The 21,319-nt window shown below is 42.1% G+C and overlaps 1 protein-coding gene across 1 annotated transcript in view; it reads right to left on the reverse strand.

Moving 5' to 3' along the window:
• Positions 1-18,360, reverse strand: part of RIMS2 (regulating synaptic membrane exocytosis 2) — a 595,573-nt gene extending 577,213 nt beyond the window's left edge. Inside the window, exon 1 of the mRNA XM_052651514.1 lies at positions 18,185-18,360. Coding sequence (XP_052507474.1) covers positions 18,185-18,360 — 176 coding nt within the window. The remainder of the gene's footprint in view (positions 1-18,184) is intronic.
• Positions 18,361-21,319: the final 2,959 nt, after the last annotated feature.

A 21,319-nucleotide genomic window follows, 5' to 3' on the forward strand; every position in this document is an offset into this window, starting at 1 on the left:
TCGTCCCCCTTATAACAGGGTCCCCCTTTCCCTACTTCAGTGTTCCAGGAAGAGTAAAAATTTTGTAGCTAAAAGAAAAGATTTGTGAAAGGGAAAGGCAGACAGTGAGCTGGAAAGATAGCTTAGGCAGAGACTGTGAAGGAGCGAAAGGAAGGAGTCTAGATTTTATCCAAAGCAAGAGGAAGCCTAAAGAATTCATCCTAGTCTTTAGACTAGGAGATGAATGATTTAAATTTTATTTTTAAGACGGTACTCTGGAACTATACAGAGGACAAATCCGGGATAGAACTATAAGATCCAAAAAAAAAAGAACCACAAGATCCCAGAATACAAGACAATAGCAATACCAGTGGAAATACACTGGTGAGAATTCTCACACTAGCTAGATTTTCTGACAGTAAACCAATAGACTGTAGAGACATATAAGCACTACCGTGCTCTTAGTTCCAAATCTTAAACTCCAATCAAATGTGCCAGTGAGACAAATTCAAATTTCTTAACAAAGCATAAAATACAGATGGTTCTAAATATTTAACAACTAATACAACCATATAAAATATGTGTCAATATATAAATTAACATTAAAATAAATTTTTTTCCAAATAAACTAAATAGAATTCTGCTGTGTATAGTAGTCCCTCCTAATCTGCGGTTTTGCTTACTGCAGTTTCAGTGATACATGGCCAACAGCAGTCCAAAAATATTAAGTGGAAAATGTTTACTTCAAAAACAAACAAGTCATAAGTTTTAAACTGTGCACCGTTCTGAACTGCATGATGAAATCTCAAACTGTCCTGCTCTGTCCCACCCAGGATGTGAATCGTCCCTTTGCCAAGCTCACTCTGCCAATTTGTCACTCAGTAGCCTACATGGTTATCAGATCAACTCTCACAGTGCTTCTGTTCAAAATAACCCTGATTTTACTTACCAATGTCCCCAGAGCACAACGGTAGTGATACTGGCAATTTGTACGTGCCAAAGAGAAGCCATAAAGGGTTTCTTTATGTGAAATGGTGAAAGTTCTTAACTTAATAATAAACGAAAAACCAGTAGGTTGAAGTTGCTAAGATCTACTGTGAGATCCAATTCTCTGTGAACTTGTGAAGAAGGAGAGAGAAATTTGCGCTAGTTTTGCTGTCGAATCTCAAACTTCAAAAGTTATGGCCATATGCATGATAAGATGGAAACAGCATTAAATTTATACAGTATTTTGACAGAGCACATTCACATTACCTTTATAACAGTATAATGTTGTATATCCTATTTTATTATTATTCTTAATCTCTTATTGTGCCTAATTTATAAATTCAACTTTATAATATATAAACTATATAATACAGGAAAAAACATAGTATATATAGGGTTTAGCACTACCCACAGTTTCAGACATCCACTGGGGGCTGTGGAACATACCCACAGCTGATTAAAGGGGACTACTGTAGTAAGAGCTATAGCAACATTATACACCAGTCATTTTAACAGTTTCCAAATCATTTGGTAAATTTTAGAAGTGTTGATTTAATCTGACTAAAGGGGCCATGATTTGAAATTGGGGACCATACTAAGCTTTTCCCAACATCTTTCTCATTTAAATGATTGTCACTAGTCACTGCTAGTGCACTTTGTTGAAGCTGTAAGGTATCTGGGCCTGCTGCCTGCAGGTCACTGTCACACAGCCTATAGAGGCTACTGTTTCCCACAGTGCATGAAACCCCTGTGTCACAGGACCCCTCCCCCAAAAATGGTGCCACAGAAACTACCTGCACCGCGGCCTGCCCCATGACCTCCAGCAACAGGGAACGCTGAAGTACTAGGCTCCGAAGTTCCAGCTCCAGTCACTGTGGGCCTTCCAAGGACCATGTTAATCCACACCATGCTTACAGAGTGCACTGTACAATATAACATTCTCTCAATAAAGGTCACCAATATGCATGAAAGTGATTCAATATTTTAATAACTAGTGTCTCTGTTACTGGGACATATCAATTGAATACCAGTCCTTCATACAAGGTCCTTTACAACTGACCCCTGCCAACTAGCTTCCATGCACCTATCAATATAGGAATATTCTAAACGGCTGGTGACAATGAGAGCATCAGTTGGCCACTGTAGTTATGACAATTAACATATTATAACAATTTATGGCTCGTGGGCACTTTCATTTACAGTGGCACCGTAACCCTGTCAGAAAGATACCACAAACCCTAATTCCTTACCCATGATTCCAAAACCCAAAAGCTCTGTAAACAGAACTTTTTTCGCAAGTTTGGGCCAAAGTTCTTGATCTAAATGAATTATTAATAGCATGAGGCTTTATGTAATCTCTATTTAACCTACTTATAAATATTCACATGTTTCACTAGAGAAATGTAAACGCACTTGCTTAGGGGCTGCTGTCCTGATCCACTGAGAGTTACATACTTCTGTGGTTGCACCTTTATGTTTCTAAAACCAAAAAAAGGGTTGTTGCCATTATTATTTAGTCGCTCAGTCGTGCCCGACTCTTGTGCGACCCCAGGGACTGTAGCCCACCAGGTTCCTCTGTCCATGGAGTTTCCCAGGCAAGAATACTGAAGTAGGTTGCCATCTCCTTCTCTAGGGACTCTTTCAGACCCAGGAATCAAAGCTGCATCTCCTGCACTGCACACAGATTCTTTACCGCTGAGCCACAGTGGAAGCCCCAAAACAGAATTCAAAATACCTGAATTCTAAACCACATCTGGCACCATGGAATTCAGTTAAGGAATTTTGGATGTGTGTTTTCAATCTCCATTTCCAGGGCTTAAGGAGCTGAAGTGACTTCGTCAAGATAACATAGCTTGGACTCTAATCCAGACACCTAAGTCTTGTTTTATCCCCTATCCAAGACAGACCATAAATGAAAAAAGAATCCTTTCTCTGCATAAAAAGACACATCTCACATTTCACATAATATCATGTAAGCATAAGTTAATATAAAAAATTTAATGCAAAAATTAAAAAACAAAGTCAGTATCTAATCTTCAAAAAATATATTTCCTGCTGCTTAAATATTAATGTTTCACCCTATTTTATACAAAGGAGTAAAGTCATTGTCAGATTTTGGGTCACTCTTCCAGAAGTTAAGAGCACCATCAATTTTAATGTTGATATTATTTTTCACTAAAATTCCTAAACACTACATAACAAATTAAACAATTTTAAAAGAGAATTATAAATAACTATCCTAGGAACTGACAAACTTTCTAATACCAGTCCTGTCAATTCTGTGGTAGTTATACTTTTCAACAAATAATTCGATTCTCCTTCTAACCACGGTAGGACTCCACTTTTCTACCAAGTTGAGCATGATCATACAACTTACTGTGGCCAGTGAAATGTGAACAGCAGTTATATATATATTTCTGAGAGAGAACTTTAAGAGACAATCTGCAGTTCACTAGTTTCTCTCTTCATCTGCTCTCAACGTTCCATACACCATATCCATCATCAGCCTGTGTTCAAGAATGAAAATGACACGGAGCAAAGACCCCAAGCAACCCAGATAAAAACATACAACATGAAAAAGAAACTTGTGTTGTTTTAAGCTACTGAAATTTGAGGACAGTTAATTTATCAGTGTGTTGTCTCTTAGCTCCTAATCCATCTTTCTTCGTCCTACTTAGTAATACTGAATCCAGACTCTACAACCGGTTCTCCTTTACCAGTTGGCGCAATGTTAAGCTTCGTCAGTAGAGGGAGCTGGAGCAAAAGGAAGAAGGGGCTTCTCTCTCTGGATTTGGGAATTCTGTTGTTTTCCCTGCGATGCTTGGCTGTCAGGAGCTTACAGGATACCCAGCGGCACTCACTCTGGGCACTAACTCTCACCAGAACGCAAACACGTTTCACCAACACCCAGCAGGAACTGATCCAGAAATTTCAATAGCATCCCAGCAGGCAGTATCCCAATAAGTCTCACAGACACCCTATAGGTGGCTTCCCAGTGACTTTGGCAAAGCACATTAGCCAACCTCTCAGCAGCCCCACCGACACCCCCTCAGATGATTTCTTGCCTATCTCAGCTGGTGGCAGCTCAATGGGACATCGTCACACCTTCCAACAAGGGCTGAATTTCAGCCTTAGCCATGGGGGAAAGGGCCTCTCCAAGTTTGTTCCTTCCTCGAGTACTCAGCCTCAGCTCTAAAGAAGGTGGCTGCTCTCTGCTACAAGTTACTAATCCTTTATATTAAAATTTCCCTATTCAAATTATTACTGCAGTTTCTGTCTTCCGATTGGACTGTGATATCTCGTCTACCCCAACATATAAAACTCATGCTGCAACATGAATTTGTATTAGTAGTTTTGAAAGATAACTTTGGCTATTTTCTTTTTCTAGCTATTTCATAGCTATTTTTAATATTTTATGCATCAAAGTTAAAGCAATTAATTGTATTTTGACCACTGATATAGAATTTAAATCATACTAAATACTTCCCTTGTGACTCAGCTGATAAAGAATCCACCTGCAATTCAGGAGACCTGGGTTCGATCCCTGGGTTGGGAAGATCCTGGGGAGGAGGAAAAAGCTACCCACTCCAGTATTCTGACCTGGAGAATTCCATGGATTCTGTATAGTCTGTGGGGTTCCAAAGAGTTGGACACGACTGAGCTACTTTCATTTTCATTTTCAAATACTACATGCTTTCATTAAGTCAGACTTATTGGCTAAAAATTATAAGAAATAAAAATAATATATGAAAGCACATTTATTGTGGGGTAAGAAATGGTTCTTCAACCAAACATGTCAATGAAAATTATATTCTCGTCAAAAGATTAAATTCAAATCTTTATTTATTCACACTACAATAAAAAGTTTATACTGAGTCTTTTTAAATCAGTTTATACTGAGTCTTAAAATCAGATAATGAAAATATTGCATTTGGAAAGGTTTCAATACTCTTCACTATGTTAGTCATATGGAAAAATTACATATTCCTCAATCTATAAAAATAAATCCAATTATTAACTAAAAAGACTACTCAGGAAGAGTACTTAAGTGTTTCTTATGTGCAGAGCCAAAAACAATTCTCACTGCTTGCCCCCAACCCCACTTCCCGTTAGACCAGTATTTTAATTCAGGAGGAAACAAATGAAAAGTGAAGAGCACGCTGGCAGTAATTTGAGGGCAATAAAGTATTATAAACCTATGGAAAAGCAAAACATAAAATAAAATTAAAAATTTCAGAGATATTCTAGAATGTATGTCTCTAATACAAAATACATTTTTTTAAATGAGTAGCTCAGTGTCTCCTTTATAAAAGACATATTTCCAAACTTGTATCTAGTGGCACTTACTAAAGAAGTATAAGGAGAATAATGGCCACCAAAGAAGTCCATTTTCTAATCCCAGGAAGGTGAATATATGTATCCTTACATGGTAAATGAGATTTTAGAGCTTTGACTAAGATACGAAGATTATTCTGGACTATCTGGGTGGGCCCAATCTAATCATAGGAATTCTTGGAAGAGAAAAATCTCTCCCAGCTGTGGACAGAGAGAGAGGCAGTGGTAGAAGAAGGGTCAGCAAGACGGCATCATGAGAAGGACGCAATGCTCCATTGCTGGTTCTGAGATGTAGCAAGCTATGAGCAAGACTAGAGAAGAGGGCTCTAGGAGGTCAAAACAGCATTCAGCTCATAGCTGAAGGAAATGGGAATCTCAGTCATTTAACTTCAAGGAACTGAACTCTTTCAACAGCCCAAATGAGCAAGAAAACATTCCCTCCCACCTCAGCCCCCAATCGCCACCATCACCCCCCACCCTTACCCTCACCCTGGGTAGCTTCTAGAAAGAAATATAGCCAGTTCTTTTGATTCTATCCAGTAAGACCTATGGAGAAGGCAATGGCACTCCACTCCAGTACTCTTGCCTGGAAAATCCCATGGATGGAGGAGCCTGGAAGGCTGCAGTCCATGGGGTTGGGAAGAGTCAGACACGACTGAGCGACTTCACTTTCACTTTTCACTTTCATGCATTGGAGAAGGAAATGGCAACCCACTCCAGTATTCTTGCCTGGAGAATCCCAGGGATGGGGAGCCTGGTGGGCTGCCGTCTATGGGGTCACTCAGAGTCGGACACGACGGAAGCAACTTAGCAGCAGCAGCAGCAGTAAGACCTATGTCAGACTTCTGACTTACAGAACTGTACGATAATAAACTTCTGTTGTTTTAAGCCAGGAAGTTTGTTAGTAGCAGAAAACTAATAAAAATGACACTATTTATAACCTTGGAAGATCTAGGTCATACTTTATTAAAGAAAGTAACAATGTCTTTTCAACAGGTATTAAAATATTGGGCGTTCATAAAAGTATTTACTAAAAATAAGGTAGGTTGATTCCCAGGCAAGAATACTGGAGTCGGTAGCCATTCCCTTCTCCAAGGCATCTTCCCGATCCAGGGATGGAACCCAGGTCTCCTGTATTGCAGGCAATTCTTTAACTGAGTTAACATGTTTGAAGAGTGGTCACTGGCCATATATTAACACTCTTTATGCTAATATTCTTTATATTTGTTATCACCTAGAAATCAACTTTACCATCTCATATTCTAGACAGTGAACCTGGTCTTAACAAAGATGCTCTGTCCTCAAGGCTGCCTACCCCTGCAATACCACTATTATTATTGCCCAGAGAAATCTTTTTTAAGGGAGGTAGAATTTTCTTAAATGCTAACTACTATTTCAAATACAGACATACTTGACACTATAGCAAAAAAAGTATCTACTGGAACATCAGCAGACGGTGGCTTAATCTATCATGCTGTGCTGTGCTTAGTCGCTCAGCTGTGTCCGACTCTTTGTGACCGACCCTATGGACTATAGCCCGCCAGGCTCCTCTGTCATTGGACTTCGCAGGCAAGAATACTGGAGTGGGGAGCCATTCCCTTATCCAGGAGATCTTCCACACCCAGGGATTGAACTGGAGTCTCCTGTATTGCAGGCGGATTCTAAGTACAAATTCTGATGGAATATGACTGCTTGGGCTTACATCTTGGCTCCCTACTGAAAACTCTGAGCATCCAACTTAAGCCTTCATTTTTTTTATCTGTAAAAGTGGGAAAAGTAATAACTATCTCACAAGATGGTTGTAGTGGGTGAATCAGATAACGAATATATAAAATAGCACAGTAAGCATTCAACAAATGCTGGCTATTGAGTATTAAGGTAATAAGAGTATAATAAAAGTATATAATAAGAGTTATATGAGCACAAAGAGTCATCTAGCCCGGTTTCCAAAAGTTGGAAACCTGAGATGAATCTCAGTTAAGAATCAATAGGACTTAGCCAGAGGAAAGTGGTTAGGGCTTTCTAGTCAAAGAGAACAGTATATGCCAAACTACAACAGAAGATAAAAAAAAGAATAGGGAACTCACTTCAATACAATTAAAACAGACAGTGCTCATGAAAGATTATCAGGATTTATCACTAATAGAACATTACAAAGGAACTTCCATGATATACCTAGAAGTTTGGACAATATCGTAAATGCAATGGGAAGGCACTAAAGAATACTAAGGATATTAAAATCAAACTGTGTCAGAGTGTAGGGCTATTACAGAGAGGCTGGACTAGAGGAAGTGGGCCTCAAGTAAAGATCCTTGTTTGGAAATGATTAAGGAAAATACAATAAAGGCATGAAACAATGCAGTGACAATGAAGATGAAGAGAAACAGATTTCAAAGATGTTTTGGAGATAATAAAGACAGGATTTGGTAACTGATTATACTTGAGAGCTGAGGAAGGGTGAGGAAGTTAGAATGACTGCCATGGCCACCATGTTTTATTAACAAATGTTTATTGACTGACAACTACACACCTGGTACTACACTAGGCATAAAAAGATGATTAAAACTTGGTCCCTGACATCAAAGAAACCAGCTATACTAAGAAGAACATAGAGATTAGTAACTAATATTGAATATCAGAAACATTATAAAAATTATTTACAGAATGATACGAAAATTGAAAGGAGAGACACCCAACTAGTGGAAATACATCCAAGAGATGTATCTCTTCACAGTAATAGAGCTGGACACAGAACAGCACATCGGGAAAAGAGCAAGAGGATGCGCATAATCAAAGAACATGATGTAGAGAAGGATTTGTAAAAAGATTACTATGATTATATAGAAGGAGGTGGGTTATGAATACCCAAAGTCACGATTCATTCACATTCATAATCCAAATAAATTTTTACTGAACTACAGTGTATCAGTCTGGGTCCTGGCAGGAAACAGATGGCACAAACTGAGTAACTAAGGAGAGCTTAATAAAGGTACATTTTACAAAGATGTGAGCAGGATTTAAGGAAACCAACAAGAGATGGTACAGTATGACAGCTAGCAACAGAGGAAAGCAATTTCCAGAACTGGAAGAAAATAGCTGTACTAAGAGGGCCACCAGACTGGTATGGAGGAAACTTGGGAACAAACAACCTGATGTCATTCTCCTTCCATACAATCTGCCAATGTCTCACATCAACAGAAACCAACCGGAGGTCTAAGAACAGGGATACCTGCTGGTGCAATCCACAGAGGTCAGCTCCTATAGTGTTCAGCAAAGTGTGGAAAAGTGAGGACATTTGGAATGGTGAATGGGGTAATATGTAACATGCAATGATACAATTCAACAACATTCAACTGTATAAAAATTCACCTCCCAGTTCTGTAACTCTTCCTACACTTCAGTTTGGAGACAGACTTTAATTACTAGCCTTCAACCTGCAAAACTTTTAACATGAAGCTTCAGTTTGTTCTAAAATGGATCCTTAGCATTGTGAATTCTTCTGTCTCATCATAAGCCTATATGCTATTTTAACTCCCTGAGCAACTATCTCTGTTAAGGTACAGTGTTAGCATTTTCTCAAACCTTCAACAAATCCTCAGTTAGGGTATAGCCAGCAACTTGTCACCAACAGGATGGAAAAGACATGTCCTGATAAATTCTGTATTCAAGAATCAATGGCTGCATTAAGACTTAGTTAGCTTAGACCAGGCAATCGTTGAAGAGAGGTCAACTTGTGATAATAAAATTTAGTACCCAGGTGGCACTACTGGTAAAGAATCTAGATACCAATGCAGGAGATGCAAGAGATGCAAGTTCAATCCCTGAGTTGGGAATATCCCGTGGAGAAGGGCCTGACAACCCACTCCAGTATTGTTTCCAGGAGAATCCCCATGGACAAAGGAGCTTCGCAGGCTACAGCCCGTAGTGTCACAAAGAGTCATCAGCCAGAACTTAATTACATGAACTCATCTAGATACAAGGGGAGATGGAAAAGGTAGGACTAGACAGCTACTGCACAGTAACTCTATGAAAAAGGAATATAAATCTTTGAGGAACACCTAGCTACCTCCATAACAAAATTCACTTTGACAGAAAAAAAAAAATTGTGTTAATAAAAGCATTAACTATTTCAGCTTTTGGTCAAAAGGAATTATGTGTGAGTGATATGTGATGAAACAGATTTTTCATGTATGTGCCTGAGAAGCAAACCACTACAACAATTATTATAATAGACACCTCATATGCCAACAAAACAAGAGGGCTGTTAGCATCTTCTCCATCTGTCAACTGAATAATACCAAAGTGCTAAGTATCAATAAACACCATCGTGATTATATTGCTACCTAGCTATATTATTTAGTGTATCCTTTTTTCCCAGTTTTAGTATCCCAGAAGCCTAGTTGCAGGATATGTGAAACTGTTATTTCTCCCTCCCAGATGAACAGAAGTTTTCTTAGAGGAAAAAACACTAAAGGGCATAGAGAATTCCATCTTCTTCCTGTGAGTAAAGGAGCATTTATCCAGCATCTCTGTTTAGCAGAACCTATACGTGTGTTACACAAAAATATTAAATGTTTATAATATATAAACCCTATAAATTCTCAATTCTAAATGCCTTTAAAAAGCATTTAGCTAGCATTATGTTGTATGGAAAATATAAATTAGAGCGTCTGAGATGCATATATATAAAAGCCACTCATTCTTAGACTAATTTATACTATCTAGTTGTCCATCAGTTTTTTGACAACAATTTTAGACAGAAAGTAGGTGAACAATATTATATCATTCCTGGGTCAAAACCCATTCTCAACTTTCCCTTTCTAATAACCCTACCTCTAATCATATTTCTAGAATTTCCTATCACAAAATCCAACAAAAATTATCTCCCTTTCATAATAAAACACTTTTTGAAATTCTGCAATAATTCAGTAAGCTCATATAAAGAGAAACAGAATCTTCAACTGTAACATGTCATTTGCAAGGCTAATCTTCTTTGTATATTTTCCTAAAATACACTCACATTTCCAAAAGTTCATTAGAAGTGATGTAAGAAGATATATAAAAAATCAAATTTGTTCTAGTTAAGTCCAACATATATAATAAAGACTGTGTAATAGTTAAAAAGAAGAAAAGTTATGAACAACCTAGATAGCATATTGAAAAGCAGAGACATTACTTTGCCAACAAAGATGCGTCTAGTCAAAGCTATGGTTTTTCCAGTAGTCATGTATGAATGTGAGAGTTGGACCATAAAGAATACTGAGCACTGAAGAATTGATGCTTTTGAACTGTGGTGTTGGTGAAGACTCTTGAAAGTCCCTTGGACTGCAAGATCAAACCAGTCCATCCTAAAGGACAGCAATCCTGAATATTCATTGGAAAGACTGATGCTGAAGTTGAAGCTCCAATACTGTGGCCACCTGATGTGAAGAGCCAACTTATTAGAAAATACCTTGATGCTGGAAAAGATGGAAGGCAGGAGGAGAAGGGGACAACAGACGATGAGATGACTGCATGGCATCATTGACTCGACGGACATGAGTTTGAGCAAACTCCGGGAGATGGTGAAGGATAGGGAAGCCTGGTGTGCTGCGGTCCATTGGGTCTCAGATAGTCAGACACAACTGAGTAACTGAACACCACCATCACCTTAGTTATCAGGCTCTTTAATAATGCTTTCTGCTAGGGAAACTGCTTCCAATTCACCTTCCCTCTCCTTGTCCCTAGCTTTCTAGACAAAGAATGTGTGTACTTAGTCTCTCAGTCATGTCCAACTCTTTGGACCCCATGGACTATATCCCACCAGGGTTCTCTGCTCACGGGGATTCTCCAGGCAAGAATATTGGAGTGGGTTGCCATGCCCTCCTCCAGGGGATCTTCCCAACCAGGGATCGAACCCTGCAGGCAGATTCTTTACCATCTGAGCCACCAGGGAAGCCCATGAATACCACAATGGGTTGCCTATCCCTTCTCCAAGGGATCTTCCCAACCCAGAAATCAAACCAAGGTCTCCAGCACTGCAGGCGGATTCCTTACCAACTGAGCTACCAGGGAAGCCCTTGACAAAGAATGAAGTCACCTAAAAGTCCTCCAGGCATATTTTGACTTCCGAGTAGGCAGCAAAAAGAATCTCTCAAAAGAAAGGGCGGGGGGACAGATTTCATCCAAGAGTGCTACAGACTTAAGGTTTAAGCTAAGCTAACTCGCTTCAGTCATGTCCGACTCTGTGCGACCCCACAGACGGCAGCCCACCAGGCTCCCCCGTCCCTGGGACTCTCCAGGCAAGAACACTGGAGTGGGTTGCCATTTTCTTCTCCAATGCATGAAAGTGAAAAGTGAAAAGGAAGTCGCTCAGTCGTGTCCGACTCTTAGCGACCCCATGGACTGCAGCCTACAAGGTTCCTCTGCCCATGGGATTTTCTAGGCAAGAGTACTGGAGTGGGGTGCCATTACCTTCTCCCAGAATTAAGGGTTAGAGACCCCTATCTATAGTCAGTTAGTAGCAATGATTTATTGCATACCTACTTGTGCCAGGACACCTGGTATATATTGATTACAACAATCCTTCAGGACATGTGTTATTACTCAGATAATACAGATGAGGAAACATGGCCTCAGAGAGCCTATTAACGTAAGCAAGACCTTACAGTTATTAGTTAGTAAAGTAAGATTTCAAGTCAAAATTCATCTGGCCTATCACACTTCCCTCCACTACCTCTCTCTTCATCATACTGTACAATCAATTTTATCAATATATATTATCAACAAGAAGATACTATTTAATTGTCCTAATTACTTTAAAATATAGAATATATATGAAAAGTTTATTAGGTATTTTCTCATATAATGGCAATGTTTTAAAATGCATTTTGAATCCTTAGAAACTACGGAGTTTCAATTTTTGGCAATGACCATGGTTACTGCATGTACAGTAATGATTTTTATTTAACTCTTCATGATTAAATTACATAATTAGATGACATGCCACACTTAAAATCTCATTTAGCTGTAAGAAAAAATATGGTATTTTAAATATTAGAAAGAGGAAGATCATCCTAAGCATATCATAAAACCCAAAGGCAATCATAATAATAATAAATTTAAATACATCTTAAAAAATCTTGACTAGTAAAAAAAAAGGCATAAACAAGGTCATAAAACAAATGACAAATAAAGAGCTTCCACAAATCACTGAAAATGACCAACAGAAAAAGAAATACAAAAGGCTCTAAACAAATGTAAACGGCTCTCAACCTCCCTGATAATAAGAAAACTGCAATTAAATTTTAGAATGGCATATTTTCCACCAAAACTATTGGCAAAGACTACTACATACTGAGTTAGCAAGGATATATGAAAATCTCCCTAGCATATGTCACTTATGCATACTTCCTTTATGAAAGCAAATGTGACAATATTAAAATGTAAATTTTTTTATTTTATACATTATAAAAATATAACGGTTACACTTTATGACCTTTTGATCAAAGAATCTCATTTCTAGGAATTTATTCAAGAGACAAATTCATGCATATGGAAAATGATATATGTACAATTAATTGCAAGAGATATAAGAGACTCGGGTTTGATCCCTTGGTTGGAAAGATCCCCTGGAGAAGGGAGGGCATGGCAACCCACTCCACTATTCTTGCCTGGAGAATCCCATGGACAGAGGGGCCTGGCGGACTACAGTCTATAGGGTTGCAAAGAGTGGGACATGACTGAAGCGACTTAGCATGTACGCACAGGCACACATACAGCCATTAAAATGAATTCAGTTCAGTCACTCAGTCATGTCCGACTCTTTGCCACCCCATGAATTGCAGCACGCCAGGCTTCCCTGTCCATCAGCAACTCCCGAAGTTCACGCAAACTCAGGTCCATTGAGTTGGTGATGCCATCCAGACATCTCATCCTCCCTCATCCCCTTCTCCTGCCCCCAATCCCTCCCAGCATCAGGGTCTTTTCCGATGAGTCAACTCTTCGCATCAGGTGGCCAAAGTACTGGAGTTTCAGCTTTAGCGTCAGTCCTTCCAATGAACACCCAAGACTGATCTCCTTTAGGATGGACTGGTTGGATCTCCTTGCAGTTCAAGGGACTCTCTCAAGAGTCTTCTCCAACACCACAGTTCAAAAGCATCAATTCTTCGGTGCTCAGCCTTCTTCACAGTCCAACTCTCACATCCATACATGACCACAGGAAAAACCGTAGCCTTGACTAGACGGACCTTTGTTGGCAAAGTAATGTCTCTGCTTTTCAATATGCTATCTAGGTTGGTCATAACTTTCTTTCCAAGGAGTAAGCGTCTTTTAATTTCATGGCTGCACTCACCATCTGCAGTGATTTTGGAGCCCCCCCAAAATAAAGTCTGACACTGTTTCCACTGTTTCCCCATCTATTTCCCATGAAGTGAGGGGACCAGATGCCATGATATTCGTTTTCTGAATGTTGAGCTTTAAGCCAACTTTTTCACTCTCCTCTTTCACTTTCATCAAGAAACTTTCTAGTTCCTCTTCACTTTCTGCCATAAGGGTGCTGTCATCTGCATATCTGAGCTTAATATCCCTAACATATCCCTAAAATGAATTAGGGAGTTATATATTCATGGGTGTGGAATTGATCTCCTAACATTAAACTGCAGGACATATTTGTACCTTTTATCTTTGCACATATAAGTCCACACATGTGTACACACATATATATACACACAGTATTTGATATACACACATATCTACTCTAGAGCAAAGACTATTTCTGAAAGAGTATAAAATAAGCTGGCAACAGGAGTTGCCTCTGGAAAGGGAAAATAGGTAGCTAAAAATTTTGTATCATATGTATATATTACCTATTAAGTAAAGAAGTTTATAAACTGACTTTGGAAAGTACTTTAAAATTGAAATATTAAAAAATATAAAACTTCTTACCTATGTTTTAAATGTAATCTAAATCATTACCTTGATCTATCATGCAAATTTTTATTTATCATTTTCTTTTATTAGGAGAGCAAATTATCCCTTCGACATTAACAGAAAATCTAAACTGTGGCTGAAAAGATAATTTACATGGCAAGAAACACATAATTTCTAATTTGTTCCAAAAACATCTCATCTAAAAGACTATGATACAAGGATAGCAGAAAGCTCAATAAATATTTACTGAAAATACTTCTCTATTGATTTCAGTGGGTTTACTTTACATTTTTTTCACATCACACCCAAAACAAACAAAAAATAGTAACAAGAACAAAACTCACTGGAAAATATAAACTTTAAATAAATTACGCACTTTGTCCAAGAAATTTCATTTTTTCAGTAAGTTTGGTAAGCTTCTTGTTAATGAACATTACTCGAAGTTAAATCAACATTGCTTACTAGATACGTACCATGTGCAGGTGTTAAGGATACTACAAAACAGAGGCTCCAAAGAAGAGTACATTCTTATTCCCGCCCTCAAGAAGTTTACAATCTTAAAAGACAAGGCTTAAAAACTTTAATCAGTAAAAGAATATTATAGATTTTACTGATACACTGAGTTATCCAAACTAAAACTGTTAAAGGCATTCATGTAAGGATTAAAAAAAAGTAATTGTTGATCCATTGAAGGATCTATTGGATATAAAAATGCTTCCAAAGACCTAATATCTCACTCATATGTAAAACTGTAACATCGGATGATGACCAAAGACTTCTAGAATATGTGAATATTCAGCTAGGCCGTGAAGAAACTGCTAATGATTAAATATAAATAGTTTTTAATTATCCACACTCCTTAGAAGAGAATATACTACAATGGTCTCAATCAGTTTTGATCGCTCACCTTTCTCACTAAAAATATGTCAGGCACTAACTTCTTAAAATATGTATATTTACTTATATGCATCTTTGCATTGTCAATCTATATATTAAGTATCAATAAAACTTAATTTCTGTCTTTTTCAAACACAGACAAAAATGTAAATAAAAGTTTTAATTATTTTCTTCTTATAATCTAGTACATCATCTTATGCCCTTGGGTATCCACATTCTGCTTTGTATGAATACTTAATATGAATATTTAAACTCACAGATCATGCAAAAATATTTTCATCCAATGGTTTCAATTTTTCACACAGCAAAATCATTTTTTAGCATCGCTGTTAAAAGGCAGCAGACATTAGTTTGAATTTCAGTTTTTCTCTCTCCCCATGACCTTCTCTCAGAATAAATGTTAACATGCAATTAAACAGACATCACTAAAGAGAAACAAAGTATAGTCATGACCAAGCAAATGGCCCCTAAAATTTAATGGCAAATAGCAATCATTGAAGAATATTAGTACTATTTTTTCTTATAAATAGCATTTGTAACCTAATAGCCAATATTGAAAATATTAGTAAATGGTCAAAATCCTCAAAACAATCTGTCTCATTTTTATCATTCTATTATAAAGTCTATTCTTTTCCTAATCTTCCTTGTCTAATCTTATTTTATTATGAAAGCCAAAAGTAGTTTTTATTTACTTTTAATAGAAGGGTAATTGCTTTACAATATTATGTTGGCTTCTGTGAAAGTATTTTTAAAGAACATTAAAAATTAAAGTTTCAAATATATTATAATTTAACCTCCAAATAGTTTCTTGTTAAAGTGGATACAAAACTAATTCTGAAACCATGTATATCATTTTGAGGTATGACTCCTTCCAAGTCTGAGTTAGGTAAAGATGCAAATAGATATTTTACATAAACACAAACAGATTTTTCATCAATATAATTCCATAGACTGTATGACTATGGTCTTAGAGAATGCTTGCTTCTACCTAAACTATGCAAATATGAATGCACAAACTTTATATGCATTTGCACACTATGTAGGTTTACACAGGAAAGTAAAATACTCACACGTACCTATCTGGAAAAACCCTTTCACATTCTCCTAATGTAACATATAGTTCACCTTAAATAATTTTTAATTTAGTACTCAAAAGTTCATTTAAGTTGCTATATATTGGAAAAATAAATAGATTTGGAACTACAGTGAACTAGCCAATAAATACCATAATTCTGCATGCCATAAAAAAATAAAAACACCTCCTACATTTAAATATGAGTCAAACAAATAAAACCACATTTAATTTGAGCATCATTTTGGCAATACTTATAACAATTATAAGAAAATACAGATTCATATATCCAAATATCAAACTCTAAGTCATCAAAAGCTTGACATTGTTAGTAAAGTTAAGAAAGGTTAGAAGTATGCTCAAAAAGCTCTTTAAAATAATTGTTTTATTTTTTACTAGTTGAAATAAGCTACTTAAATCTCTTACTATTTTTTCATTTCCCAAGCCTACTAGTAAATCACATTGCCAAACAACTATTCAAACCCAGAAATTAGTTTTGAAGAAGCAATTCTTTATTTCAGTTTGTATGTTAGAAGCACATTTGCTCTTAGTCCTTCAGTATTTTTTGAGAACTAGTATTTTTCTTGGACAGGTAAAGATATTTGATAAGTTTGTTATATAATTTAAAGTAGTATTTTTCATTAAAATATGTAAATATATGTGTAGAGAGAATTGTTTCTTTGTTAAGTGCTAAGGAATACTGAATTCAACAACCTGTTTTTTGGAATTTACATGATTAGAGGTCAGTGTGTTAGTTCCGTCCCAGAGGAACTCTACACTTTCAGCTATGTGTTTCTGTGGAGAATATGCGGAAAGCATAATTTAGAAATAGGCGACACGAAAGAACTGTCGCATATTCGGTATAATCTTAATGAATAATGCATTTCTCAAAAAATGAAAGAATTGAGCTGAAAAAACATTTTTAAAAAAAGGTTACACATGCTGTGCACAATCTCCTTCACGTAGTAACCGAGAAGTCAAAGAACCGTAAAACATTTAAAAGCAAACCTGCTGAAACACATCTCTTTGTTAGACTGACAAGAAAAGGAATCTCAAACGCCTACAGATCTTTCTCTCTCTGGACAGTTCCCTGGTGCTGAAGTTACACCGTCACTAAACTGTGCTGGGTGCCTGGGTGCTGCTTTCACTGTCCCACCCTCCGCAAGATCCCGCTGCCTAGACTACGAGCACGAGGAGCAGAACTTCACAAGGTAGGGAGCATCCCACGCTGCAGTAACGGGAGGAACTGGAGTCCCTTCGGAGCCTCTTCGAGATTACGCAGACTTACTAGTTGCAAATAGGAAGAGCGGCAGAGTGCAGGGTGTTACACACCCGCCGAGGGGGAGGGGCTGGAAGATGGCGGCGACCGCACACCCACCCGAGACACGACAGCGTTTATTACAGGCCCCCCTCGCCCGCACCGCCGCCCTCCTGCCCGGGGCGACAGTGGGCAGCGCCGCTCTTCCCGCAGTGGGAGAGGCTGGCGGGGCAGAAGCGCCCCGCGGAGGCGGGGCCCACGGGCCCCCCGGCGGCGCCCTCCTCCCCGGCCGGCGCGCCTCCGCCCGGGTCCCGGCCCGGGGAGCACCTGTGCACGGCCATATTGGATTCCTCGCCCCAGTCACTGCCTCCGCGCGGGGGCGGCGGGAAGCGACCAGGGACGCGCGGAGAGTGTTCAACCCCGAGCCCCGCCGGGGCCCGCAGCCGAACTGGCCCGGCGGGGCAAGCCGGAAGGACGCCGGGGGAAAAGTACAACGCCCACAGGCTCGGCGCGGCCGGCCTCGGCGCTTTCCCTCCCCGACACACACACCCCTGCGCTCTGACAGCCCCAGCAAGCTAGCCCCGGCGGCCGGCGGCGGTCGCAACCCTCGTGGCCCAGGCGCCGCCGGTGGGAAGGAAGGGCGGCGATCCCCGGGCGCGCCGGCGGCCGCAGGGCAGCGACCGAGGTGGGGGGGACGGCGGAGGGCAGGGAGGGAGGGAGGCGGGAAGATGGAGTCAGATCCTTACTTCAGCACCGACTGCTCCTTCTCCTCTTCTTTCTTCTGCCGATCCATGACGGCCAGGATGATTTTCCTCTCCTCCTCCGTGAGGTGGCTGAGGTCGGGCATCTCGGGCTGCAGAGGCGGCTGAGAGGCCGCCGGGGTGGGAGCCGGGCGGCCCCGCGGCCCGACAGGAGCCGACATGTTTGGTGGAGTCCAACCACCCTAGGGAAGCCGGGAGGCAACTCCACCGGCGGCGGCGGCGGCGGCGGCGGCACCCGCGCGGGCGGCTGGGGCAGCCTCCGGCGCCGGGACAAATACATACAAATCAATGGCCTTCAATCCCAGGCGACGGCCCCCCTCCCCCAAGATGGAAAAGGGGGGAGGGAAGGGGAGGGGAGGGCGAGCGCGGCGGGGTGGGGGGAAGGCAGGGCTGACGAGTGCGCTCCGAGAAATGTTTCTTTTTCCCCGGGGGACGAAGGGCTGGCAAGTGAGCTGTTGGAGCAAGAAGAGGAGCGGGAGGCCGGGCCCGGCCGCGGAGGGCGCGGGGAGGGTGGTGGAGTAAGGTGGCGGGGACGGCGATAAGGGTGGGGTGACTGGAAGGAGCGGGCGGGAGGGCGGCGCGCCGGCCCGGGGCGCGAGGGTGTCCGGCCGCGGCGGAGGCGGGGGCCCCGCGCGCGCCGCTCGGGAGCGGAGACGGGTGGCTGCGACCCAGCCCCCTGGGGGTAGTCCCGGGAACTCGCTCCGAGTGCCGGGGAGGCAGCGTCCCGCGAGCCAAGAGGGGCGCCGAGGCGGGATCGCAGAGGAGAGTGAGGAAGCAGGGGCAAATTTCCCAGAGAAGCTGCCGAGCCGTCCCACCGGCCGACGCGTCACTGGGCTCCCGGCTCCGCGGAGGGAGGACCCCCCTCCAGAAACGAAGAGGAGAGGGCCGGGGGTGGGGGGCCGGGTAGCCTTGAAGACCACCCCTCCGGGCTAGAGCGGGGAAGCGAAAGCGGAGTAGGGATGACAAGGGCTAGTGGCGGACAGTCCCGAGGCCGGGGCTTCGCGGCTGCCAGCGCCCGGATCCCAGCGACCTCCGACGCGCAGCAGGGTCGGGCGCGGGTCCTTCCACATCAACGCGCCCGTCTGGAGCCCCTCAAGCTGCCACCGCCCCTGTGGTCCGTGGAGTGGGTGCGGAGGGCCCGCTCCCTACGCCGCCGCTGCTGCTGCCGCCGCCGCCGCTCGGTGCCGCCGCCCGCGCCTCCTCCGCCCCTCCGCCTCCCCGGCTCCTCCCGCGGGGGCCGCGTCACCTCCTGGCCGTAGAGGCCGGAGCGCCGCGGATGCCGGGCGGGCGGCGCCCACCCTCCCGAAGGCGATCAGTGGACTGGGGCCGGGCGGGGAGAGGTTGGGGAGGGTGGGAGGGAGGGAAGCAAGGGAAGAGAGTGAGCTGGGAGGAGGAGAAGAGCGGGAGTTTCGAGGGCGGGGGTGTGGAAAGGGGAGCTTGATAGCCGGCGTCGGTAGCGAGGGCAGACTTAAGAATCGAGGTGGATGGAGAGCCCTATGGGTCAGCTAGAAAGGTAGAGAACCAGGAGCGCAGGGACCGGCGGCGGGCGTGTCGGGTCCGGAGACTGAGTGAGATCCGGGAATGAGGGCTCGCAGGGGTTTTGAACCCGGAATGGGGCGGGCGGCGCGCAAGGTGTCAGGCTGGAGGGGGAAAAGTGTGAGCGCTTGGAGGGGCTCTTGAGCTGGCAAGGGCGGAGTCCTGGACGGAGGGAGACTTGTGTTGGGGCGGGGTAGGGGGGGTTGGTTCCCCGGGGGATCCTCATGGCGAAGAAAGCTCGGAGAGGTATTGACTGAGGGCGCAGGAGAGGCTGGAGAAGTGGGAGGTGACATTGGGAGAGTTAGGGTTTGTCTGGGAAAGGTGTGCGGATGAGGAGGAGACCGGAGGCTATAAATGTGAAGGCAAAGGGCTAAGGATCAGTGGGAGAATGAGGATCAGCCGGTGCTTGGGCCAAGGGCTTCGTTCTGTTTGGCCCTCTTTGGCGGGCTTTATCTGGAGAGTAGTGGCAGGGAAGCCAGGGGATGGGGTTAGTGGGAGAGTCTGGTTTTCCAAGCACAGGGACGGGTAAGATGAAACAGGTTGAGAGTGAACAGAAAACCAGCTCCTGGAGAATGGCAGTGGCCGCCGCTGCCCTGTGTTTTGGGTAGGGCTGAGCCCCTCCCTGACAACCCTCTGGGTGGGGTGGAGTGGGGCGGGACTTGGAGCTAGTGGAGAGGGGTAGAGTTGAGGCCAGGGGGACTCTTTGCCAGGGATCACCCCTTCTCCCTGCTCTTGGCAAGCGCAGTGAATGACTGAGGTGGGGTGCGTGTACGTGTGTGTATGTACGTATACGTACACACCCCTACCCCGCCTTCCACGCTAGCTCTGTTTAGTACCAGGCCAGATTATCGTCTGATGAGTAGTGTAAAGCCTTGGGGACTTGTATTATATTTATCTTCTTGGTGTGTAGCAAACTCTCTCCTCCTCCCAGTCCCCGTTCCCCGGGTAGCATCTGACTAGCTCCCAATTTAAGAGACCTGGGGGATATACAAAGCTGCCTTGGAAGTCTCTTGTGATTTCTAAGCATAAATGTCTTCTGTTTCTTTTCTCCCACCCCTTGTCAGGGAAAAGTTTATTTAAGTGCTTTTATTTATTTATTTACTCATTTATTTATATTACTCACCTACTTCAAATCAAGCTCTCAAATCCCCAAGTAATTCAGTTTTCATCTCTTTGGAGTTAGTTTAATGAGATCATATGAATCCAGATTTATGTGATTTTGTTGTAGAATTAGGGGATTATTATATATCTCTAATCCAGCCTCATCATTTTATGGGAACTAGAGGACTAAGGTCAGCCAGCTAGTAAATGGCAGCACCGCAACTAGAACCTACAGACTTTTACTCCTGTTTGAAACCATGGCAATTTTAAACCCTAGCTGCACTTTTTAAAAATATCACCTGGGTCTAACCCTAGATCAAATGAATCAGTCTCTGGCATAAGGACTCTGGTCAAGAGTATATTTAGAAAATTCCTAAGTGACTAAAACATAGCAAAGATTGGAAACTATACTAAGTGCATTACAATAAAAGATAATGGAGGAGAAACTGGGAAGTGGAAAACAAAAAGAACACATCTAGTGAG

Source organism: Budorcas taxicolor, chromosome 14 (assembly GCF_023091745.1).
Source record: "Budorcas taxicolor isolate Tak-1 chromosome 14, Takin1.1, whole genome shotgun sequence".
In the NCBI taxonomy this organism is placed as follows: Eukaryota; Metazoa; Chordata; class Mammalia; order Artiodactyla; family Bovidae; genus Budorcas; species Budorcas taxicolor.